At 36.8% G+C, this 27568-nt stretch overlaps 1 protein-coding gene across 1 annotated transcript in view; it reads left to right on the top strand.

Annotated features, from left to right (window-relative positions):
- Positions 1-27568, top strand: part of Cnbd1 (cyclic nucleotide binding domain containing 1) — a 367762-nt gene that overhangs the window by 58325 nt on the left and 281869 nt on the right. Inside the window, exon 4 of the mRNA XM_059253897.1 lies at positions 6800-6955. Within this exon, the coding sequence (XP_059109880.1) occupies positions 6800-6955 (156 nt within the window). The remainder of the gene's footprint in view (positions 1-6799; positions 6956-27568) is intronic.

Raw genomic sequence — 27568 nt, 5'->3', positions numbered from 1 at the left:
AGAATGTTGTTAGAAGTCCTTTTATTGTTGTATCCCTTTAATAGAACAGTAATGTATGGTTTTCCATTGGCTTATCTAGTCTCAGGATGTTGGTTACCTAAGCAGTGTTAGTGATGGATTCCAATTAATGGAGTGTCTTAGTTAGAGCTTCTATTGCTGTGAAGAAACGCCATAACTATGGCAAATCTTATAAAGGAAGACTATTAACTGTAGTGGCTCACTTCAGTTCAGAGGTTTAGTCCATTACTGTCTTGGTGGAAAGCAAGGGAGCATGCAGGCCGACATGGTTCTAGAGAAGGAGCTGAGAGTTCTTACATCTTGAATCACAGGCAACAGGAAGTGGTCTGAAACACAGGGTGTGGCTTGAGCATATATGAAACCTCAAAGCCTGTCCAAAGCCCTTCTCCAACAAAGCCACACCTAATAGTGTCATTTCCTTTGGGGGCCATTTTCTTTCAAAACACCACATGGAGTGATCCTTAAATCCCATTAGATACTTGTTGGTTAGTCCTTTAAGCTTTGTTCCAGTTTTGAAATAGTGCATCTTGCTGACAGGTCACCACTACAGATTGAAGGGTTTGTAGCTGGGTTGGTGTTACCTTTCTGCTTTGGGACTGTGCAGAGTACCTTCCAGTACCATGAACATTAGTCATAAAGAGGTAAAGACTCTAGGTAGATGCTAACTTGGCTTCTCCATGTTAATTGAGTTGTAGAGGTGTATTTTTTTAGTAGTAGGACCTTATCAATTTGTGGAGAGCAATAAATATCATTGGCAACAGCCAAGATTGTTTGAGGGTTCTCGTGGGATCCTTTTACCCAAAAATTCAACTAGATATACCCCAGTCCCAGAACTGGAAGCTTTGTTTGGTGATGAATGATGTCCAGGTGGAGCTACATCTCATCCATTATGTGATGATTCCATTTAGATTGCCTTCATATATGAATATATTTTAGGAAGCTTCTACAGTATTTGATTTTTATATGATCTCTCAAATGTTCCTTAGTTTATGCTCACCAATTCTTTTTCCTACTCTCCATTTGATCTTCCCATTCTAGTACCACTCATCCATTCATCCACAATTATCTTTTTTATTTCCCCCTCCTAGGATGATCCAACCATTCCCTACTCCTTTATTCTATACCTAACCTCTGTGGTTATCATGATTATAGCCTGCTTATCAAAGACATAAGAACTAACATCCACATGTAAGTGAATACACACCATATTTGTCTTTTTTGGTCTGAGTTACTTTACTCAGGGTGATTTTTTTCAATCTCCATCCATTTAACTGAGAATTTCATAGTTTCATTTTTTAGCAGCTTAGCAATAATCCATTGTGAAAATTCACATTTTCTTTATACATTCATCCATTGATGAACATGTGGTTTGTTTCCAATTTCTGATTATTATAAATAAACCAGCAATGAACATGGTTGAGCTGGTGTCTCTGTAGTAGGATGTAGAGTCTGTTGGGTATATGTCCAAGAGTGGTACATATTTGAGGTACAGTGATTCTGATCTTCTTGAGAAACCACCACACTGATTTCCATAGTGGATCCACAAGTTTGTACTCCTACAAGCAATGGCTGAGTGTTTTCCCTTATCTCTCATTTTTGCCAGCTATCATTTGTTTTGTTGATTTTGGCCTTTTTGACTGGTGTAAGATGAAATCTCAAAGAAGATTTTATTTGCATTTGCATGATAACAAAGGATGTTGAATATTTCTTTGGTGCTTCTCAGCTATTTGTGTTTCTTCTTATGAGAATATTCCATTTAGAACTTACTCCACTTCTTAATTGGATTGTTTTCTTGATGTCCATATTTTTGAGTCCTTTTTACAATTTGATATTAATCCCTAGGGGTCTTTTATAGTTTATATCAACTTGACATACTCTAAAGTTATCTGATAGGAAGGAAACTCAGTTAAGAAAGTGCTTCCATAGATATTCCTGCCCTGTTTGAGTTCCTGTCTTGACTTTCTTCTTTGATCATAAACCACAAAGTGGAAGCTTAAGCAGAATAAACTTTTTTATCCTCAAGTTGCTCTGGTCATGGTGTTTCATTACAGTAATAGTAAACCTAACTAAGACAAGTGGTACCATGAGTGAGGTATTGCTGTGACAGACATGACCATGTCATTTTGGGGAGAGTCATGGAAGGACTTTGAAACTTTGTGCAAGAAAAGCTATTGAGTGTTAAATGCTTCAGTGACCTGTTCTGTAGTAGTTTGGAAGAAAGAATGTTGAGGACAATGTATATTATGGAGGCCTGGCTTGTAAAGTTCAGAAGGAAGATTTTCTTGGTGCCATTTGTTATTTTGAATTAATACTCTGTGGTCCTAGTTAGCTGGGGCTGAAGAATCAGCTATGATTAACAAGATACCAGAACTACTAAAGTTAAACCTTTGCTTTGCTGGAATACTCAGTGCTGATCATCTGGAGTTGAGAAATTAGCAGTGATTAAGAACAGATCAGCATCGTCGAGGTGAAATCTTCTGGAAAGTGTTTCCTGAGAGTCGGCACACAGAAGTGCTAGTTTTGTACGTATTAAGGGGTCATAGAGAGTAGCTGAATCTTGGCTGTTGTAGAATATTATTTTAAGATGTGTTCTACTTGTTTATGCTATGGAAAATTTGTTTAAAGATGCAAAGATGTGTTGCATTCTTTTATGTTGCACTTATTTAACTCTGTGAAGCTGTGTTATTTTGCCTATCTAAAACATCTGATGGTCTAAAAAAGAGCTGAATGGCCAATAGCAAGGTAGGAGAAAGGATAGGTGGGGCTCACAGTCAAAGAGAAAAAATAGAGGGAAAAATCTGGGAGGAAAAGAAGAAAGAACAAGAAGAATCAAGGAGGAGGACATCAGGGACCAGCCAGCCATGGAGTAAGAGTGAAAATAAGATATACAGAAGTAAGAAAATGAAAAATCCCAGATTTTTCATTTTAGGATTATGGAATAGTCCATGAGGCTGTATTGTCTGAGCCAGTTGCCTTCAAACCATTCTGGATGTTGGATCATCTGGGCCATGGTGTCATCGGAGACCTTTCAGGGGGTCTTGGCTGGTCAAACCTGATGTATCTTAATCTGGAACAAATCCATAGCCTCTGGCTTTCTGTGGAAACAAAAGCAGAGCCTCCTTTCCAAAGCAACATATCTTTACATCCAAATTTTGAAGTCAAGGTACCTTTAAAATATACATTTTGGCATAACTCAACAGCTTTTGTAATCAAATGTTTTTCTTCAGTTATGAATATCAAAGAGAACATAATCCAGATTCTCTGTGTGGTAGCCATCTTTACGTGGCTTATTTTTTTATATTAGCTTGAGCCTATTGCTTTAAACTGCAGCCTTCTAAGCCTGAAAGGGCGCTGGCGCTATGGCTGCTGGCTCCGCCCACTTCAGCTTCCCAACATGGTGGTGGTACGTTTTCCACCAGCTCTGGGAGCCATCAACTCTCAGAAATAGTGGGTCTATGCTTCTATCAAAGCAGCATGTAGCCCAGAAACCTCTTTTTTTTTTTTTTGTACTAGCAAAGGCTAAATCCATCACACAGCTTAATGTGCCACTTGCAGAGGCCTCATTCCCGCCATACTGCAGGTTGAGCACGCACACTAGGAACCCGCCAGTAGCTCAAACCGGTAGCTGCCGCTCATTTGAGAGAGACAATTAGGAAGCTGTTTTTAGCTCTGTTTTAGAATCTTTTTTCTCAGTTTTTAGGTGGAAACTCTTGCCACCGCGTTGGATGCCATTTGTAGCTAGAGTTTTCCTGCCTGGCCCACAGTCAGGGCAAATCTCTCTCACCCGCCAGTCCTACAGCCACTCAGACCTGACCAAGTAAACACAGAGACTTATATTGGTTACAAACTGTATGGCCGTGGCAGGCTTCTTGTTAACTGTTCTTAAAGCTTAAATTAATCCATTTCTATTAATCTATACCTTACCACATGGCTCGTGGCTTACTGGCATCTTCACATGCGGCTTGTCATGGTGGCAGCTGGCAGTGTCTCCCTCACCCAGCTTCCTGTTCTCTCAATTCTCCTCTCTGTTAGTCCCACCTATACTTCCTGCCTGGCCACTGGCCAATCAGTGATTTATTTATTGACCAATCAGCAACACATTTGACATACAGACCATCCCACAGCAGACAGTCTTCTTTTCGATGTGTTCTTAATAAAAAACAAAAACAAAACGACTTTTCCCATTCCATAACTTGTTGCTTTGTCCAAATGGTGGTGTTCTTTACCTTAAAGAAGCTTTAGAGTTTCATAAAGTTCTACATTTTAATTGTTGTTCTTAGTATCTGTGCTATCAGAAAGTCTCTTTCTGTGCCAATAAGTTCAATGCTATGTCCCAATTTCTCTTCTACCAGATTCAGTGTATCTGGCCTCATGTTGAAGTCTTTGATGAACTTGGAGTTGAGTTTTTTTGTGGGGTGATAAGTATAGATCTATTTGTATCCTTCTGTATGAAGTCATGAAGTCAACCAGTTTGACTGGCACTATTTGCTGAAGATGTTGTCTTTTTGTCCAATGGATGTATATGTATGTGTATATGTATATGTATATGTATATGTATATGTATATGTATATGTATATGTATATGTATATATAATCAGGTGACATAGGTATGTGGACTTATGTCTGGGTCTTTCATTTGATTACTTGATTAACATGTCTTTTTTCATGCCAATACCATGCTGTTTTTATCACTATAGCTCTGTTGCACAATTTGTAACTGAGAGCACTGATACCTCCAGCAGTTATTTTATTATGCAGGATTGTTTTAGCTAGCATGTTTGTGTGTGTGTGTGTGTGTGTGTGTGTGTGTGTGTGTGTGTCTTTGTGTGTGTGTTTCTATATGAAAAGTGAAAAATTCTCCTTTCAAGTTCTGTAGAGAACTGTGTTGGGATTTTGATGGGGATTGCAATGAATCTGTAGATTACATGGGGAATCTTACTATCTTCTGATACCTTCTTCAGTTTCTGTTTTCACTGTTTTAAAGTTTTTGCTATGCAAGTCTTTCCCTGCTTTGTCAGAGTTACTCAATATCTTTTCCTTCCTCCCTACCTTCCCTCCCCTCGACCCTCCCTCCCTCCTTCTCCCTCCCTCCCTCTCTCTCTCTCTCTCTCTCTCTCTCTCTCTCTCTCTCTCTCTCCTTATATCTTTTTTCCTTCCCTTCTTTGATTTTTGGTTATTGAAAAGGTATTGTTTTTTTCCTTGAATCTTTCTTAGTCTGTTTGTTATTTGTGTATAAGATGTTTGTTTGGTTTTGTGTATTAATTTTGTATACTGTTACTTTGCTGAAAGTGTTCATGAGCTATAGGAATTTCCTGGTGGAATTTTCAGGGTCACTTACATATATAAACATATCATCTACAGATAGATACTTTGACTTTTTCCCTTCCCAGTTTTTTCACTTGATCTTCTTCAGTTATCTCATTGCTCTAACTAAGACTTCAAGTACTATATTGAAGAGGTGTGGAGAAAGTGGACATACTTGTCTTGTTCCTAATTTTAGTGGAATTGCTTTGAGTTCCTTTCCATTTAAGATGATGTTGGCTGTGGGATTTCTCTAAACTGCCTATATTGTTTAAAGTATGTGTGTTATATCCCTAGTCTCTCCAGGACTTTGATCATGAAGGGGTGTTAGATTTTTGTCAAAGGTCTTTTCTGGATCTAATGAGATGATCTTTTTTTTTAGTCTTTTTGTGTGGTGGATTACATTTATTAAATTATATATGTTGAACCAGTCCTGCATCTCTGGATTGAAGCCTACTTGATCATGGAAGATGATCTTTCTAACATATTCATGGTTTTGGTATTTTACTGAAAATGTTTATATATTTTCATATGGGAACTTGGTTTGTAACTCTCTTTGTTAGGTTTTTAATGTGTTTTAGATATCAGTGTAACCATGGACTCATAAAAAGAACTAGACAGTGTTTTTCTCTGTTTCTATTTTGTGAAAAATTTTGAGGAGTATTGGCATTAATTATTCTTTTAAAGTCTTATAGAACTCTGTGCTAAAGCCATCTGGCCCTGGGCATTTTTATTTGTTGTTGGGAGAATTTTAATTACTGCTTCTATTTCTCTTAGCATTACAGATCTTCTTAAATTACATATCTGATCTTGAATTTTTTCTGTATTATATATCAAGAAAATTATCCATTTCTTTTAGATTTTCCAATTTAGCCAAGTACAGGTTTTAAAAGCATGTCCTGTCTCTCTAGATTTCCTTGGTATTTGTTATGTTCCTCTTTTTGTGTCTAATTTTGTTAATTTGGATAATATCTCTCAACCTTTTAGTTAATTTGGACAAGCTTTTGTCAATTTTATTTATTTATTTATTTTTTGCAAAGAACCAACCCTCTTTTTTTATTAGTTCTTTATATTATTGTTTGTTTCTGTTTCGTTAGTTTTAACCCTGAGTTTATTTCTTGCCATCTACTACTTTTGGGCTTTTTTTCTTTCCTTCTCTTCTTTCTTTCTTTCTTCCTTCCTTTCTTTCTTTCTTTCTTTGTATGGAAAAGGAAGGACGGTTGTGGATTTGTAAAATTTCCTTGAGTTATATAATATTTTAAATGCTTACAAGTTATAACACATAATAAAATTATATATGCAGAAAATATCTTATATATGCTAATTTGTAGGCTTAAGGTACAATGGAGTGCAAATATAACTACATAGTGTTGATTTATTATCAAACCATGTATTTCTACAGTTGAAAGTTAAGTAGAACTCCATGTAAAATTTTTATGCATGGTAATGATAACATTATTAATATTGTTTCCTTGTTCAGAAAATGCTCTGCAAAGACAGAGGAAAAGAAATTCCGAATTCCTGAGTCACACAACATAGCTGTGTATGCCAGAAAAGCACGTGGCGGCCCTAGTCTTTATGATGAAGAAGTCTCTTCATTGAAGTTTGTAGAGTTCTTAGCTATCTTAAAGAAACTGTGAGTATTCTTAATGGTAAAATTTATGTCACTAAAGACTATTGTGACTAGTTTTTTGTTTGTTTGTTTTTAGTTAGTTGTTTGCAAACACATGTGCATTTTTCATGACTTGGTGTAACTGATGAATTCAGTGGAAAGTCTGGAGACTGTCCACAGATGACAACAACCTTCATGAACTCAGCCTTCATGACATGCAATGGATATACTGCTAAGCTTGTGGCGCCTCATTTCAATTTTACATTGCAAGAAAAACATGTGCTGTGTACTGATGTCACATAAAAAAAATGTTTGTGATTTCATTAGTTTGTAATTACTCAATGGCTTTCCACAGAATCTAAACTTTCTTTTCCACCACAGAGCCTTTAAACACACTTAACTTTTATTACATTTAATTTCTTTGAGCATGTTGTCTTACAGTTGGGACACAACTGCTTAGTGGTAGAAGGAAGAGAAATGGAGAGGGGAGGAAAATAGGAACAGGGAAGCAAATGAGGAGATTATAATATGATTGCATCACTTACCACTTTTCTTTCCTCCCACTGAATCTTCCCTACCTCTCCTAGCTCTCTCTCAAATTCATGACCTCCTTTTTATTAATTATCATTACATACCTATATATTTCTAAACATACAAATGGAATTTCTGAACTAGTTCTCATGGCAGTTTTTTGAGACAGTTGTGATGAGTTGTTAGAAAAACAGGTGTGCTGAAATCTCTCTTAGCTCTTCTAGAGGATGTGCCTTTTCTCCTTGCCTGTTGACACTAGTACATTTGTTTTTTTTTTTTTTTGTATATTAGATTATTATAAACTTAGTGGCTTGAATAATGTGCATTTTAATATTTTTGTCTGTGTGTGTTTCTTTTTCATTGTAATGTCTTTAGGCATAGAGTATCTGGTTTGCTTAATATGTCAAAGTTTCAAGCAAGGTGTGCAATGAGCCGTTCATTTCTATAGCAAGAAATCTTCTTCTGTGGTTATGTTGTTGCTGGAGGAATCTTGAATTCCTTACAATCGAGGAGCTGATACCTTCTTTTTATCGCTAGCTCTCAGCAGGGACATTAGTTTTCCACATAGTCCACATCTTCACTCTGTAGCTTTTTCTCACTCTGTCACCTAACATGAGTGCTTACCTTTTTAAAGCCAGAAAGGAAGAGTCTGTGTGTCTTTCTTAAAATTTTAATTAATTAACTAATTAATTATTGTTGTGGAGGGATACATGCCATGTAAAGGCCAGAGGACAGCTTTGTAGAGTTGATTTACTCCATTGATCTTCACCTGGGTTATACTTTTACATGGAACTCTGGTTGTCATGCTTGCACAGCAACTGCCTTCACCTGCTAAGCCACCTCATGGACTGAGTCTGTGTTTCTTTTATTCTGCCAAAATGAAAAATTGTATGGGTCAATCCTATAATCATTGCTGCATTCTAATAGTTGAGCACAAGCTTCCAATTCTGTTTCTACATCCAAAGGTGTAGACTCAAGACAAGACAAGGGTGAGTAGTTCATTTAATGGTGTTGGCCACATTTAGGAACATCAATAGTTTCATGTTAATTATATTTGCAATGGAGTTGGAAGCCTTACGTGCAAAGTACAAAAATAATTTAACTAAATTTTGTTTATTGGTGGATAAGTTGTCAGGTCTATAGCCTTTTGTTTATTTCTGACTAACAGAACCAATATCAGATAGATTGATAGGTTGCTTTAGTGATGCAAGTTAACAAAATTTTAAAACTGGCTGCCTTACAATCTCTAAAATCCTTTGTTTGAATTTTAGTAAATAAAAATTAATTTTGAGTTGCCATAGCTACTTTCAAAGAAATGCAAATGTTCTTGAGAATATTAAAAATCTTTTGAAGGTTGATAACTTGATGTGATACTTAATCACATTGACTACATAACCTCTACTTCAAGTTGGTAGCTTGAGTTTAGTACTGATGCAGAAAGATGGCTTTGAAACATAAAAGTCATTAGCAGACATCAAAATCATTGAGGTTGCACAACTGAGGACCTAGGCGAGAGGTACAACATTGGTAAGTCAATTGTCAGACAATAGGCGGGAGAGAGAGGAGGAGGATAGAAAAGTGGCTTGGAGTCTTTGTGTTAAATGTTGTTTTGTAAAGCATATTATATTGACTACATTGACTAGTTAAGGCATTGAACTCTACATTAAGAACCGGTACTGGTTAATTAAAACTACAACAACCAAAAACAATGAGAAAAATAAGAGAATGTTAGATATCCCCACAGTGGCAAATAAGTGCATACTGAAGATGCTAAGAGCTTTACAATCATAAGTCTTCTCAAGATACAGTCAGAATTGAGCCATGATCACTAAATTTGATTGATGGTTAGTAGGAAGCAGGCTTGCTGTTGGCTTGTGTACCCATTCCTTAGAAAAAAACTTAAAGAGACAGTACATTCTGACGAGTACTTTTACTGAGTTTATATATCATTGGCAAAGGGAAATACTTTGAAAGAAAACACATTCAAAAGGACTAAGCGTTGAATAACAAATACAATTAGGAGCTACAATACAATTTTGATCTTCTAAACAACTTTGGAAATTGTGGAAAATTGTAGTTTAATCCATTTGTGAGTGAATTCAGCATAAGCTTTTGAGTCCTTTTTTAGTAATTTTTCCAGCATTGGAATTTCAGAAACATATATGTTTTATCTTCTGTGGAGTTTATATTCTTAAATATAAGTGATAACGTACACTGTGCACCATGACAGTGTTGAGGGCTTAGTAGACAGTTAATCCATCTTCAGGAGATAGAGCTTGGTGGAAACATTCAGTGAAAATCTCTCTGTAGGGTGACAGGATGAGATATTTTAGGAAATAAGAAGGTAGTAGCCGACTTAATGTCTCAGATAAGTGTACTCTGTGCAAAAAAAACAAGTGTGAGAGAATGGGTCTACAGCATGGTTTGTAACACAATGATCTGCAAGGAGATAACTTTCCTGAAAAGTACACAATAGAGGAGGGCCGGGGAAAGGGAGGAGGCCTCAGAAGGACTCAGGAACCCAATCATCAAGAAGTGGTCATAGGCAGTGGTGGGATTTTAATGTTGGTGGAATGCCAACCGTTCATGTATCTGTGGTCAACATGGTTGCCATGAGGAGATTCAGTGTGGGCTGTCCAGCTGTACTAGCTGAGGAATGACTGTAGCCTCTTTTCGATGGAGAATGCAGGGAATTAATCTCATACTGTCCAATGCTCATATTTAATGACACTAACTATAACATCACCAGCTTTTGAAATGTAATTATGAAATACTTTGTAGAAAACAACTTATTTATAATCTGCTAACTCTTAAAAAAGTGACTTATATGGGCCTGGAGATGGTGTGAAAAGAGGGAGATGCAAAGAATTAAAAAATGATCATGAAAGCAGTTGGAGATCCTTAGAGAAAACTTGGCCCAGTTGCTATCTCTTCTACTTTCTCCAATTAAAGATATTTCCTTCAAGGGAATGAGGCATCTGATGATCATTACATTTCGACAGAGCAGTGATGCAGAGCCACTTCTCAGGAAGGACTCAGAGGACTCACTCCCTGAAAGAAATCAGTGTATTTGCCTTTTAGAATCAGGCTGTGTAAAATCCAAATGCAGCCTGGTTCTCCCACTGTCCTCCAGTGAAGTGGCTTATAAGATGAGGAACCTCAGTCTGGGATGACACTTCCAGGCTATGTGCCAATCAGAGGAAAATGCCATAGAGCTCCCAGTTTTGTGCAAATGCCACATTTGGAGTAAAGCTGCTTGGAGATAGGCTGGGAAGGCTCTCACCTAGATAGAATCTTAATTTGAAGCTGGGTTAATAAATACAAATAGTTATTTATGTTTATGATAGGAGTCATGATCATAGATGCTATAGGAATGTGATTGAAAGAAGACAATTACTTTAGATGAGGTAACAAAGAACAGAAATGTTAACTCTCTAGCATCATATAGATATTATGGAAGAGAACAGCACTGCATCTTGGTCTGTTGGTAGCAGCAAGAGCCACAGTTATACTTGGGATGTGTTCAGTGCAGTCAGCTTGGCCTGTGATCAGAAAAATCTAGGTCATGAACCAGACTGCTCTGAACTGTGCAAACTTTTGAGAAAATTCTACCTCTTAGTATTCAGTTTACTAATCTATAAAAGCTATAAACTCATGCTATCATTATTGTTGTTAGAACCAGATGATACAAAATTGTCTTCTCCATGATTTCCATGAATGAATTATAAAGAATTTGCTACTATCTTAAGATAAATCTCCTCTCAAGACAGAATATATAAATTTTCATTATGATAGATAAACAAATAATAGCTCTTACTTATTTGTCATGTATTTATATTAGTTTACAAAGTTGACTGTGGCATTTTCATACTATAGTTCAAAATGTTTAATATTATATTTGTTCACACATGAGTGAGCTTTTTAAAAACCATCTTTGAACCAGTCTTCTGTAGTTCAGGAATAAGCAAGGTCTTCTATTATAACATTTCTAATAACACACTTTAACTCTATTAATATATTGTTTTAGATTGTATTTTAAAATAACGTTTAACTTCCTTGGTTTCACAGACTCACTTTCTACATTTCAAGTTAGAATATTTTCATAGAAATGCTTTAAAAGTATAAACATAATAGAAAGAACACATTAGATACTATGACATCAGATTTTTATGGCCTTACTGGAAGGTTTTAATATGTATTTTTAATTACAGATTTAATAACACATAGGGACACAAAATCATGTGTGCAGATTAGTTTTAACAATTGTCTGTAAGTTATCACAATCATACGATTTCTTAAAAATGTAATGTCTGACATTTTAATCTGACATTTTAATTTTAATCACCTTCTTAATGTACTCACTTATTCTCACAAATATTTTAAGTCATCTTGTGAGCCAGCCCTAACTTTTCAAATAGTTTTAGTTTACATTCAAATAACTGTGTTTACAAATATGAGCATGCTTTTGTACTATTGGGGGTCATTTTGATATTTAAAATAAATTTTAGAAAGACTTAGAACATCACATCCAGATCATATTAAACCTAGAAAATCATGTATCATGAGGTTCTTTCTAGTAGACTATGGGTCTATGTGGTCATTTTGAGGTCAACCGCTAGAATTATCTGCACAGAGGTATCAAACTAGTTGGTTATCTTTAATAACTTACAAAACAACCCTTATTTGTCATTCTACCTTTTATCCACTAAATATCTATTCTTTGGGCTCTCATGTCTTCAAGGGTTATTTGCTGTAGTTTGTAGTCCCTCGTGTTTCCAATATGCATTCATGATTCATAGCTCGGCTATTGTGGATAGTGCTACAATAAATATGGACGTGCCAGTGTTTCTGTGTCATGCTATCTTAGAGTCTTTTAATTATATATGAAAAAGGTGCAGCAGGGGAATTCTGGTTTATGATTTTTTGAGAAAACTCCATGCTGATTTTCTATTGTCTGTTTTCTATTTTCTATTTCTGCCAGCAGTGTATAAGGTTTCACATCCCCCAATATTCTCACCAGCATTTTCTGTTGCTAGTTAATGAGAGGCATTCTGACAAGTATGGAACCTTAGTCCATTTCTCTGATGACAGGATGCTGAACATTTTTTATATGTTTATTGGCCATTTGTATTTCATTCCAGGGATGCACGGAGAGTTCAACATATAAAAATTCATAAACATGATGAATCACATTAACAACAATCAAGGGCAGAAACTACATGTTAAAATCTATAGATGCAGAAAAAACTGTGATAAAGTTCAATGTCTTTCCAAGATGAAAGTTGTGAAGAAACTGGGAGTAGGAACAACATGTTTCCACACAGTGGAGGCCATCCATAATAAACCTATAGACAGCATTATAACACATGGGGGAAGAACTGAAAACAGTTTAAATAAGTCTGGACTAAGACAAGAGTGTGTTCTCTTTCTACTCTGTAGCATTGTATACAGTCTTAGCTAAAGCCATAAGACAAGAGCAAGAAATAAGGGAATATAAATAGAAGAGGGAAAACTCAAATTATCCCTATTTGCAGATGATATGATATTATGTGTGATAGACTTTATACACCCTACTTGAAAACTTTTAGAACCAATAAACACCTTCAGCAAAGAGGGCAGGCTGCAAAGTCAATGTAGCCAAATCAATAACAAACGTACTAGAAAGAAAAGAAGAAAACAATTCCGTTCACAATTATTTCAAAAACTATCTTGGATTATGCCTCACCAAGGAAATGAAGAACTCCTACAGTATGCCTGATAATATAAATTGAAGAAGACATTGGGAAATGGAAAGATCCCTCCCATGTCATCTGAAAGTCAGAAATAATACAACGAAAATGCAAAAAGTGATCTACAGATTTAATGTAGTCCCCATCAAAATCCCAATGTCATCATTACAAAAAAAAAAGTCTTAAAGTTCATAGGAAAGCACAAAAGAACCCAGTAATGAAAGAAGCCTTAAACAAAAAGGGTAATGCTGACCAATGAACAACAGGAGGCTCTCTCTCTCTCTCTCTCTCTCTCTCTCTCTCTCTCTCTCTCTCTCTCTCTCTCTCACACACACACACACACACACACACACACACACACACACACTCACAAGAGAGAGAGAGAGAGAAGAGGCATATTGTAGAAAAATTGTTAAAAGTTTTTAAATTCTTTTAATAATGAAGACAAAAAACAGTATCACTGGAAGTAATATTTTAATCCTTCAACTATGTCAGACAGTGTGCAGAAGGTAGGACTTGATTTGCAGTGACTGTCTGCCATCAAGATATGCTAGGACACTGGTAGCACAGAGCTTATGGCAGTAACTAACCAATAACTCTTTGACATGAGGCCCATTCCACAAGGACGAACTCATGTCTAACACTGCTTGAGTGACCAAAAACCTGGGACTAGATAGCCCAGTGACCTAGGATAAAATCAAATACTACTATTCCAAAGGAAAAAAAATCAATAAAATGACTCTTAATGCCTCAAATATTTATAAATATGCTTTATTTTTAGAGCTTCCACTCATTACTGATTTGCGATATAGTTTATTACATTATAAATGTGTTATATATTTTGATTAACTATTCTGTTTTAATGAATTTTATGTCAATTTCATATGAATTTAAGAATAATTTTAGTTTGTGATGTGTTTTGTTACTTGGTAAGATAAGTTCTTACTATTTTTAAAATGTACTTAATAAATAAATAGTAACTTCTATATTCAGGAACACGGGGGATATTTATTTTAAACTTATTTAATAGACCTTAGTAAAGTTTCATACAGGTTTTATAATTTTTTTTTTTACTTTTTAAAATTTTTTTGACACAGGGTTTCTCTGTGTAGCCCTGACTGTCCTGGAACTTGCTCTGCAGACCAGGGTGGCCTCAAATTCAGAGATCCACCTTCCTCTGCCTTCCAAGTGCTGGGATTAAAAGCATGTGCCACCTCTGCCAGGTGTTTTTATACTTTTAAAAGACAATTCTCTTTTATAATTGTGAATATTACGATGTATTAGTTGTTTTTCTTGTTGTTGTCATAGAATATCTGACAAAAGCAACTTAAGGGAGAAAGGGTTTATTTCAGGTTACAGTTAGGAAGGTAAATCCATGGTGTCAAGAAAGGCGTGGCATGGGTATCTTGAGGCAGCTCCTTCTGGTACATTCACAGTTAGTGTTGGCATTCAGGCATTTACACTGGCCTGCTCTCAGGGACCTAGCAGGACACTGTAGCTACCACAGCCACCAAGTTATAGCACTCTACCATGTGCATGTGCTATCTCTCCTTATAAAGTGCCAGCCCTTTCTGCCCCCCTCTCTCTTCCCTTCTGCTGTCCCTCACAGGCCACCTCTGCACCTCCCCCAGGAAACCTCCCACATGAGCTCTGTTGCATGGTGTGACTTCCTGGTGCCCCTTGGATCCCACCTGCCAAGGTTGCCTTCCACCGATAAACTATTACAGTCAGGAAGCAGAGAGTCATAGGTACATATGCACATTTTGCTTCCTCATTGTCATTCAGGCTTGGAGAGCAGCCTAGTGAGTTATGTCAACCACATTTGGGTGACTCTTCCTACCCCAGCTAACCCAATCAAGATAATCCTTCACAGATATGCTCAGATATTTTTCTTCAAGGTGATTCTAGAATCTGTTAAGTTTGCAATCAATATAAGCCCTCAGCTAAGAATATGATTATTTGCTTATTATATTCTTTAAGCATCTTTAATATATGTAAAGCTATTTAACTAGGCCCCTGTGTATTTGTAAATGGCTGCCTTAACGAACACACATTATTGTAATATATTTACATATATTTTCTTTTAATCATTTAAAATAGTTGTAAGTCAGTCTCAGAATAATGGTAATTTTGTCATATATTATATATTCACTTATTGTAGTTACATATTAATTGCAATGTTGAAGCAATTAAGCAGTTGTTGTGATAAAATGGTTTTCACATTTTTTTAATAGTTTGCTTTTAGCAATTTTCCCATACCTTGTAATGCTGGCTCTTTGTAGAACTGTGATAGAAAATAACATATCTTGCCTAAGTTTTATCATTTAAAAGTATGTTAAATATATCTAATTCTGAGTGCTTCATAAGACTTCAGGAACATTCACAGGAAGTACCTAAATGCATAGAACTATACACATAGTAGGACACTGTGGTGATATTGTGTCCCCCAATATATTGTGCACCAATATATTGTGCACAGAACAGAACAGCTGCTAAACAGACATAGAGGCCAGGAAATGGTGGCACACATGCCTTTAATCCTAGCATTCTGGAGGCAGAGATCCATCCAGATCTCTGTGAGTTCAAAGCCACACTGGAAACAGCCAGGCATGGTGACACATGCCTTTAATCCCAGGAAGTGATGATGGCAGGAAGCAGAAAGGTATATAAGGTGTGAAAACCAGAAACTAGAGCCTAGTTAAGCTTTTAGGCTTTTGAGCAGCAGTTCAGCTGAGATTCATTCTGGATGAGGACTCAGAAGCTTCCTGTTTGAGGAAACAGGATAGGCTGAGAAGTTGGCAAGGTGAGTTTAGCTGTAGCTGGTTCTGTTTCTCTGATCTTTCAGCATTCACCCCAATACTTGGCTCCGGGTTTGTTTTTATTAATAAGACCTTTTAAGATTCATGTTACAGGACACACACATAGCTCTTGACCCTTTTCTACCCTGACTTATGCCCCAGCAGGATGGCTTATGTCACCTGAATCTGCTGTTCTTCCTTGATGAACTGAATTCATCTATTGGAAACAATAGAGGATAACAAAGGGTGGGGAACCCTAAGGTCTGAGTTATTGCTCTGCTATTTCTTGCCATTCAGGCACAGTTGGGTGTGTACTTTTTAAAAATGCCTATATTAAGGTGCTTTTGTGCGGCTGTGACCAAAACAATAGACAAAAACAGCCAAAGAACAAGTGTCCACAGCATGAACCTACTGGAGACATTTCAGATTCAAACCATAGTCTCTCACCTCTACCACGAGTACTCTCTCTGAATATCAGTGACCTCATCCCTGATCCCTTCAGGCCAAGGTGGATCATAATTTACTGCTATCTTTTGTCCCTGTTTCCAGCTGCTGGTCTATTATCCTCTTACTGTTTTTCCTCAATCCTGTATGGTTACTTGTAGAAACAGTCTTTTCAATTATCCTTTCTCAGGGTGTTATCCTTTTGGCTGGTGGAATATATATGTGCTTCTATGTTATACTGACACATCATTCTCAGCACCCCAAAGTGCTATACTGATCTACACTGTCTGATTCCTGGAAGAGAATAATCAAGCCCAACTCACAACCCTATCACACTATCCCATGTTCTCTGATTGGAAATCTCATTCATGTACCTTTGATGGTGTTTCTCCTTTGCTTTGAAAATCTCTCTTCCTATCAGTGATCCACTTTTTTCATGAAGACTTTTATGATATACCTTCCACATATTAATGTTTATTTAGACATTGCTCTCAGCAATTCCAAGGAGTTTATTTCCATGGACACTTGTTACTAAAGTGAAACCTTCCACGGAGATGAAAGGGCCTTGCCTCTTCATCATAGTTTAGTGTCTGCTTTGCATAAAATTCACAGTATGCACTAAGCTATTGAAGACATACTCATGCCGAATCTAGCAGTTATTAGTAGCAGTGAATTCATACCGTCCTTGTCAGAATTAAAATACTGTGGGAAAGGTTGTTGTCTATAGTTATCACAAGTTGTGTTAGAGGAAAAACATCTTTAGTGTTTTCACTGTTGTGACATGTTTTTCTCATTAAGTTGGTACTTTAATACAAGATAGAATTCCATTGAATTTAAGATACATAGGGTTTACTCTTATGAGCATTCTAAAGGAGGTATTGACTCTCCAAGAATCTTTGCAAATAGATGAGGTTTGAAGAAGTTTTACTTATTTGAAAATCAGTGATCAGTTCATTTCTAATAGTGACTTCATACTGTGGAATTTTGACTTTCAACTGAATTCTATCAAGAATAAAAGAGGATGGAATATAAATATTTGTTTGTTTCTTAAAGACATGCAATTCAATCCACTAGGGAAAATCTTTTAACCAAGGAAGATGTATTCTAAAGAACCATTTAAGGGACAAGATGGAATAAGATGATGGCTCAGTGAACAAAACACTTGCTGCCACATGTGGACCTGAGTTTGGATCCCAAGAACCACACAAAGTTGGGCATGGTACAGTGTCATAGGAGGTAGAGACATGTGACTCTTGGAAGCTCACCATTGCCCAGCTAGATGGCTATACATAGTGGCAAACAATGAAAACCCTTGTCTCTAGCGAGGTGGAAAGTGAGGACTGACATCTGAGATTGTCATTATGGCATGCGTGTGCCCAGATTTACAGACCTAAACAGGTGTGTACACACATACATACTCTCACACAAAGATTTTTAACAGGACATGAAACATTACCCTGTAATGATAATAGTGATAGTTGAGTGTTTAGTTTATGGAAAAGAAAGTAGTAATGACAAGTGCACAGATGAGAAAGTGCTCGGCCTGATGAGAGTGAGGTAAACGACCAAACGGTGATGAAACATCAGTATCGCTCATGGAATGAGAAAATAGAAGATTTTGTCCAAAATTTGATACTAGACCCTACAGACACACTTGCACACTGACTTGGGTGAAAATCAATCAATACAATAATGTTGAAAGACAGTATTGTGCCAAAGAGCTGCAAGTTCACACATTTGCAGAGCAGTCTGTCTGGTCCACAGGGCAACAACTCTGCTCATTTGCACCGATATTCACACACAAAAGATTATTGCAATAACATTATTATGACAGATGGCATCACCTTCAGCAGTCACAGACAAGAGAATAGTTGTAAATCACAGTAGAGCCACACAGGAGGCTGTGGCATTGCTGGAGAGAACACACTGGAACAATTGCCCGTGCTCACCCATACAGGGAACCCTGAGATACAGAGTTGAGTGGAGACATAAGTTGTGTCTGTTAATGTGTAACATAATTTTATTTACCCCAAATTTCTAAGGAAATAATAAATGCATTATATGTACATGAAAATGTGTATTAATAAAAAGGAATTACAAATACAAACAATTTGAACACACTCTACTTAAAGCACAGTGAATAAATTGGTATTTAGTTTATTTTTACTGTATTATTATTTAAAATGTGAATGTGTGTTATATTTTTTGTTGATCATTTATATTCCATATAGGGATCTAAAAATATAGTACACATTAAATATAAGTCTATTCGCATTTGAAAACGTAAAACCCAAAATTCATTGAGTATGGTAAATTCAATTTGTTGAGTCAAGGAAAACAAGCAGAGAAATCCATTTTTGCTAACAGGAGTCTACATGGCCTCTTTTATTTTGTAGTTTTTCTTTAAAAAGTGTCACCAGCACATGATAACCACATTGTGCAGTAGAAGTGATAACTTGATGCATGTAGCCATTATGGGACAGTGACATCAAGCTACTTTTGATGTTTGTAACCCTATGTGTGTCATTTCTATGAGACAGGAACATTTAAAATCCATCCATCTAGGAGTTTTGAAATATGTAAGACATTTGAACTACAGTCGTGATCACCAGGAACTGCCTTCACTCTAACTGAAACTTTATGACTTTTCCTTTTCCATCCACAACCACCCTCTCCTCACAATTCTGGTTACATATGTGACTCCTGAGTTCAGCTTCTACAGATCTTACATAGAAATGAGACATGTGATGTTTATCTTCCTGGGCTCTCTGACTAGTTTGAATAACCTTCCTCAGATTCATCCATATCTTCACAAAGGATAATTTCCTTCTATTTTAAAGTATGCCACATCTAAAAGTCATCCATCCATTGACAGGCACTGTGGTTGTTTTCATATCTTAACTGTAGCCATGCAATGAGCATGGGGTGCTCCTGTCTTTTTGAAATACTGATATGATAGCTCCATTTTAGTTTTTAGGATTTATTTTATTAATTCTCATATATGTATATGTGTATATGTCTGTGTGAATGTATGCTATGTGTTGGGAACATCCCTGTGGAGGTCAGAAGAGGGCAACAGATGTTCTGGAAGGCAGATGTAAGCCTCCTGATACAGGTGCTGGGAACAGAACTTGCAGTCTCTAGAAAAGCAGCAAGTGTTTCTAACCACTGAGCCATCGGGGCTTTGTTTGTTTGTTGTTAAAGAAAGCTCTCTATTGTGTTACATAATGATTGTACAAATTGACATCCCCAGTATACAAAGATTTCCTTTTCTCTGCGTACTTGTCAACACTTACAATTTTCCATCTCTGGCAATAGTCATTATACAAGGTATTTTTCATTTGATTTCAATTTGCAACTCCTTATTGATTAATGATGCTTAGCATTTTAAATAAACTCATAGGCTGCTTCTATGTGTCAGTCTCAGTTCATATTCTGTTACTATAACAAAATACTACAGTCAGAATTGCAGTAAACCAAGATAACAAATAACAAATGAAAGGATGTAGACAAAAAGGAACCCTCATACACTATTGGTGGAGATGCATACATGTCTGGTCACTATGAAAACCAATATGGAGTTTCCTCAAAATGAAAAAAAAAAAAGCTAACATGTGATCCAGCTCTGAATATCATTTTTTTGTTTTTGTTTTTGTTTTTTTGAGACAGGGTATCTCTGTGTAGTTTTGGTGCCTGTTCTGGATCTTGCTCTGTAGACCAGGCAGGCCTTGAGCTCACAGAGATCTGCCCGGCTCTGCCTCCTGAGTGCTGGGATTAAAGGCGTGCACCACCACTGCCTAGCTCTGAATACCAGTTTATGGTCATCTTTATGTGTGACACATTGGAATTTGTAACAGTTGAAGAATGAAGGATTTCATACCATAGAACAAAGAAAATGACTTTCTCATTTAGTGAGTAATGTGGGGAGTGTTTCTCTTGCCTTTGGGGTCTTATCTCCCCAGGTGGGGAATGTATGCTGCATACTCCTGCCTTTTACCTCCAACCCAGAGGAAGAAGGAAATCCAGCCAAGCTTATGCAATGTGCCTGTCACCGGCAGCTAGGCAGAGGGTGAAAGGTGTCCATGTTCTGTTCATTTTCCACATTTCACCACTTTCCTAGTGAGTGTCTGAATCACTGAATCACTGCCCAAGATTCATGTCTTAATGTGGTTTTATTTTCTTCTTTTAAATATAATTTGAGACAGCATAAACATTCACCAACTGATGCTCAATTAAAATTAATAAATAGCAGAGTTCACTTTAAATACAAAATAGCTTTATAAATTATACCATGAAGAGTCTAAAGAGACTCCTTACAGTTTTGGTTACGGTTGACTGTGCGTTATGGAATAAATTATTTGTTTATTGGTGTTAAGAGATTTGCAAACTCTCAGAATGTAGACCAGCAATAAACATTGACATTTATGGAGCTTTTCATTTATTGCTTTAACATTCATAATAATCTAGTCCTTTTTGCAACAGATGAGGAAACTATGTTTATTAGCACTGACACATTGATTGAGGCTTCACCTTGATGCTGAATGACAGCAAAGCCTCTATGCCACAGCCACCCTGTTCATGCCACGGTGTTGGCAGATCATTTATGCACATGTGCCTAGACTTTTCCACAGGCCTGGGCACAGGGACTTCCAGAATGTATGCGGAAATATATTTTCATTGCAACAATTGGTTGGGACATGGAGCATGGTCTGGAAGCTTTACAAAAAATTGAGAACATTAGTATTCTAATATAAAAGTAGAGTGCAGGCTGGGTGTGGTACAGATGGGCCGACATGGACAGTACACTGTGTATGTGTCTTCTGTACTCACACTTCAGTTTCTGAAGGATGTAGCCGTAACTTAGTTATATGCACTAGAACCCACTGCGGTATTCATGCTTCTGTCCTCCAGGGGATCTCTGGCCTTCATGTGGACATTCACCAAATGTCCAGTTTCTGTCTGATTTCTAGTACTCTATGTCTGTTTCATCAGGTCACTTTGTAACACCACTACCCTCCTATTCAGATTCTGTTTTTTAAATGAAATCTTTATTGAGTTAAAATTTATATAAAGTAGAAACTTCCCTTTAAAGTGTCCAGTTTGATGGATCTTGGCAATTGTATTCAATCTTTTTACCAAGACTACAGTGAAGAATTCTAAACAGGCCTTTTATCCCCTTCATTCCTCTTCCTCAGCTGACCTGCCTGCAGCCATTAAAAATGCACCTTCACTAGAATTTCATACTAACAGAATCCTATAATGCAGAGGTATTTATTCATTTTGCTGCATGTATCAACATCATATTCCTCTTTCCTGTAGAGTACTAGTCTGTAGTGAAGACTTGCCACTCATAGGCTGGGTCACCCCAGGCAGGCCATTGATTTCATACTAAAGTAATTCCACCTAAGTCTGGCCAAAAGCAGTGAGTTTATTAAAATTACTTAAAAGAGTGTCGTTGTGGGATGGTTTTGCTGTATGCTGTGAATATGTGCTGCTCCCATTGGTTAATAAATAAAGCTGCTTTAGCCTATGGCAAGGCAGGATAAGAGCCAGGTGGGATACAGAGAGCATAGGGTTGGAGTCAGGGCAGATGCCATCCAGCTACCCAAGGAAAAAGATGCCAGCAGACTGGTAATGCCACAGCCACTTGGCAAAATATAGATGAATAGAAATGTGTTAATTTAATATATAAGAACTAACTAGCAATAAGCCTCAACTATAGACAAAACAGTTTGTAATTAATATTAAGCCTATGACTGGTTATTCTGGTACTGGTGGGTGGGAAAGATTTATGTGGCTACAGAGTATGATAAGGGGTTATTTTTAGGAGTATGAGTGCTTCAAAGGGGTCCATATGACACAAAAAAGAAACCATACCATCCTGGATGATAACTTAGAAAAGCTTTACTTTCCTAACTTGCAAACTTAGAAATGCATGAGTTCCTGGCAACTCTAGTTGGGGAGTCTCTTGCAGGCCGCTCAGCCCCATAGAGTATTTCCTCAGCAACCATTACTGTTTGTATAACCTTATACTATATGTATAAGTTTGAGTGGTTTCCTCAGACTTGGGCATTTTGTTTACTTCCAGAGTCTTAACAAGCCCCTCTCCAGGAGGGAATGCTTGACTTTGAAGACATAGCTCCAACCCTCTTCTAGTAATGTGACTGTGCACCTTATATTGACATCTGCTTATATTTATCTTGATTGACCCTGTAGAAACCAGATTGTTGAACCCCTGGACTGTTTTCTGACAGTCTTTGCTGCTGCTTTCCTATCAGCGATGTATGAGTTCCAGGACCTCTTCAGCAGCACTCAGGATTGACAGTAGGAAGTTTTAGCCTTTCTAGACGATGGTTATGGCATCTTATTGTGGATTTAACTTTCATATAGCTAGTAGTTATTAATGGGAAATGTGCCTTTAAAAGCTTATCTGTGTTTGTAGGTGTTAATTTAAAATGGTGGGGGATATTGTGTCACTATTGTCTTTTATAAATTCATTATGTCTTCTGGGGACAAGCGATCAACCTATGTATTTTCTGCAAGTATTTTCTCTAGGTTTGTCACTTGATACTTATTTTCTTGGTTATTCCTTTCAAAGTGTCAAATCTTTAAATATGTCAGACAAGTTTTTCCAAGTTTTGTCTTAGGAGTTAGGGAGTCTTCACTTTTGTACCAGTCTGAGATTCAATTAACTGTGGGACTGTGAGGTAAGAGGTGATGTCTTTGGTACACATGGACTAGATAGCATTCATTGCTGCAAAGACTGTCTTTCTACTGAATTACATCTGTTAGTTCATTTAATAAAATCAGAGCTTCTTTCTAATCCTTTTCATGTTTTTTTTTTAATTTGTATTATAGATTCTTAACACCAGCAAGGCATGTCTTGATCACAGTAGATTCATTAAAATTTGAAACCAGGGCCTGATAATTCTCACAATTCTTGTTTTTTTTTTTTTTTTGGTCTGTTTTTTTTTCTTCAAAATTCTTTTGTCTATGTGAAACTATTCACAAAGCATGGCTCTATATGTATAAGGAATATGATTATTATGTTTATAAAACAGTTCTTATTGAATCTGTAAGATAGTAACTACAATTAAAACCAGTTATTATCAAAACATTCAATGTCAATTACAAAGACAAAACTCAGTATTGAATAATATAATAAATTATTTGACAATAAATACTTCAGAACTTAATATTTAACATTTTATTTCTAAGTACATAAAGAAATAAATGCAAAATAATTTAAGGTGTATAAAGCTCTCAGTGAAAACTATAAAAATATGATGAAAAGAATTAAGATCAAAATAAATGGAGAAAGACACTATTGAATTTTGATCACTAAACCCATTGTAAAATTTATTTGCTAATTAATTCTAAATGATGTTGAAAATTTTGTTTAGTTTGTGCTTATTTTGTAATCACACTTTTATTGCTGCTACTTTTAATAGTTAAGTCTCATTATGTGAGTGGGAATTTTCTCCTCCGAATTTTTTGTTTAACAACAGTTCAAGGTAAGATTTCTGTGTAACCTTGGCTGACCTGGAATTTGCTTTGTATCCCAGGCTGGCCTCAGACACTGATGTCTGCCTGTCTCTGCCTTCCAAGTGAAGGGGTTAAAGGCATGTGGCACAATGACCAGTCTTCTCTGATTTTTGACAGAGTTTATGTAGAATTGTTACCACATTTTCAATGTTAGGCTAAATTTGCTGATGAAAACACTTGTCGATATAGTTTGAGGCATAATTTCTAATTACAGTTTTGAAAGGCAACTCAGAATCCTCATTGCTTCTTTGTCGGGTTTATTATTCTGTGATTTATAAGACAAAATTCCTTAAAAATCTAAATTGTCAAATTTTTCAGTATCTATGAGCAAAACAAGAACTGTCCGGTGTGATGATATGATTAGTAGGTCAGTGGAGACTGCTGTGTTGAAAAACACCTATTTTTATTTCTGTGGAAGTAGCTGTTCCATCAAGTAGTTTAGCAATAAAGAACATGAAGATACCAACAGAGTTTTAAAGTTTTGTGAAATGCAGTGGGTGATTTGGTAGAGAAGGGTGATGGGAACAGAGAACAGAGGTTATGGCCTTTGCACAGAAGCCAGTATAAAGTCCACAAAAGGCTGTACAAAGTCACCTTAAATCTGAGGATATCAATTAGTCCACCAGTGATTGACAGGGGAAACAACTTGTGTGAAGCTGTGAGTTTTGGATGCTTCTAGAGGAGTCAAGTACTATATGGGGCAGGATGGAATGTGAAACAAGACAAGACTGAAGAACTAGGCAGAGTCAAGCTTAGTGGTAATTTCTGAAACATCGTAGGACACATAGCTCTTGACTTAATGGTTGGTGAGATGAGCAAACAGGTATTTATGAAATGGTATATTGAGTTCCATGCTTGAGGCACAAATAAACCATAGCTTTAAACATTAAGATACTAAATATGTTTACGGCAACAACTGAGCTGCGCCTTATAGTGCAAAACTGCCATAAGAAACCACAGAGTGTGGCTGTGCTCCACAAATGCTACCTATAGAGAAAGGGAGTAGCCTGCCTTTAGCTGGTAGCACTTCCTTAACTCCTGACATGAACCAAGACTCTGTAATCCCCTCTTAGTGTAAAAAACGCAGAGTAAGGAATTTTGAAGTGTGAGAACTTACTTTGCTACATAAATAAATACAATTTTGGAAGGTGTCACTCTACTAGTAATAATAAAGATGCATGTGGGATATGGTAATGTTGGAATGGCATGGAATGGAGGCAATATACAGTGGGGAATCTGTGGGTGGGGTGTGCATGATACAGAGAGGAAGGAGATTGGCTGAGCTTGTGAGGTAAAGGCCTGAGAAACAAACACACTAAGGTATTTGCAGTTAACCAAAAGCAGTCTTAGATTATTTAACTAGCCTGAAAAACTGTTTAGATGTTACATGACATTTGTGTGAACAATGAGTTGAGTTGAACAAAAGCAAAATTAGGTTTCTTGTTGAAATCCCTCCATACCTTATTGTTTCTTGCCAAATAAACCCAAACTCCCAATGCTACTGAGGAACTGTGTAATCTCCACCCAGGAATCCAGGCTGACTTGTTCTCATCTCGCTGGGAGTACAGCTTGCCTCCCAGATTGATTTCCGTCTGGAAATTTGGCTTCTCTTATCTGAAGACTCAACTGCTCCCACCCCACATTTTTTTTTTTTAATTCAGGAAGCATTTCTAGATATTTCCTACTGCTGTTTTCTCTTTTGACTATGACTCAAGGTTTGGGCAACTTTTTTGCAAGTTCTTATTTGTGATTCTGTTGTATTTGTGCTTCTTTTCTCTCACCAGGATTATAAACTTCAGCAGGGTAATCATAGCTTCCTGCAAAATGCTTGTCTTAATGCAGAGAATGCTCTATAGTTGAGTAAACACATTGATTAATTGATACAAATATCAATAACATTGAAATTTCTACCTGAGCACAAACTAGCACAAAAACCAGTTCATGAATTTGATTAATGTTTTCGTTAGAATTTCTAAAACACCTTTCACATTATTTAACATGCATGCATAAAATACTCTACCTTCAAACATTATTGTAGTGCTCTGAATATTTATAAACCTTTGTACATCTGTTTTAAATTGTTAAAACATGTTTTCTATCTTGAGGTAGAAATTAGTGTCCAAGAAATCAGTAATGAAATTGTCCTGAGACAGGACACTAAGGAAGTCATGAATGCCACAAAGTAGATAAAACCAAAGCTCAATGAGTTTACAGTGTAAACAGCTATGCATTCTTGGCTTTGGGTTTTTCGTGCTGTAGAGTAAATGGTTTATAAACAATAGGGACTTATACTAGTTGTGGCAGGGAAGTTGAAGATGAAGGCATTGGAGTTCTGGTGGGGGCTGTTTTCTCTGGTCCTCAGTCAACATGACTATATAGTGTCAGATGGTAGAGTGGGCAGGACAGTTTCTGAGGGCCTCTTTTAATGAGGCTCTAATTAACTTGTGCAACCTCATCTTCTAATATTATCACCTTTGGGACTTATTTTCAGCATATAAAATTTTGAAGAACATAAACATTCAAACCATGGCAAAATTCCAGCAGAAAATCCTAAGGTTGTAAGTTCCTTGATATCTTTAATGTGGAGTGCATGATGAGCCATAGTTTTTTTTCCCCCCTTTGGCAGATGTAAAATGAAGCAATTTGCTTTAATCACACAAAGATAATTCTTCCCATAAAACAATATCTTAAAGCAAATTAAATGATGTAAATAAGATAAGTGGAGCTTCTTGGGTGCTGCTAGCTCTGTACTGCTGTGCACTAGGAAGAAGTTGTCTTTTATCATTTTTCCAAAGTTTGTTTGGGTCATGACCACATTGTCAGTACAGCTGGTCATTTGGTGAGTATTTCATAGTTTCAGCTTTTTTGCCAATGAGACCTCATTTGTCTGGAAGACAAGAATCAAAGAAGAATCATCAGGTCTGAGACTGTTTCACTGTAATAACTGGAATACAGTCCCTGACCCCAGTGCCCTCATCACACTGAACCCAGAGTGATGGGGATTGAGTATGCTAATGGACACAGAAGACGGCCTCTAATATGAACTGTATGCAATGGCATTAAGATCCCTAAACAGGTGTGAGGTAAGAGGTGTGAGGGTTAGAAGCTTTGTTGCAGCTTCCTTGACCTCTGTGTTCCTTCAGACTAGAGCTGGTACATTATTTAATATTTAATATTTAATTGCCCTTCTAGTACATTAAATAATTGCTCTTGGTAGGGAGGCAATGCTGGCTTCTCAGTATGGTGTCTTCACTACAGGAGCTCTGCTCATTAGTGGCAGTGGAGAATCAAACTCAGGTAACAAAGATCAATGTTCTAGCTAAGCATGTTCCTCATTTTAGGTGGTGAGGTGCCAGGGACACAGAGAAGCACCAAGAGAACTAGGAATGTTAATCATGCAGAGGTGTCTCCTGAATGGAGGAGATAAAAATCAAGTATCTGCATTCCATCCAGAAAGCTGAGAGTAGAGGTTCTTAAACTAGTGACCTTCTTGCTATCTGAAGGGACAGACCTCACCCTAATTCCCCAGAATGACTATTCTAGACTCTTACTCTCTAGACTATTACCCATCCTTAGGGTAGATGTCACAT

The sequence above is a fragment of the Peromyscus eremicus genome, chromosome 2 (assembly GCF_949786415.1).
Source record: "Peromyscus eremicus chromosome 2, PerEre_H2_v1, whole genome shotgun sequence".
Classification (NCBI taxonomy): domain Eukaryota; kingdom Metazoa; phylum Chordata; class Mammalia; order Rodentia; family Cricetidae; genus Peromyscus; species Peromyscus eremicus.
This window is presented reverse-complemented; position numbering and strand designations above follow the sequence as displayed.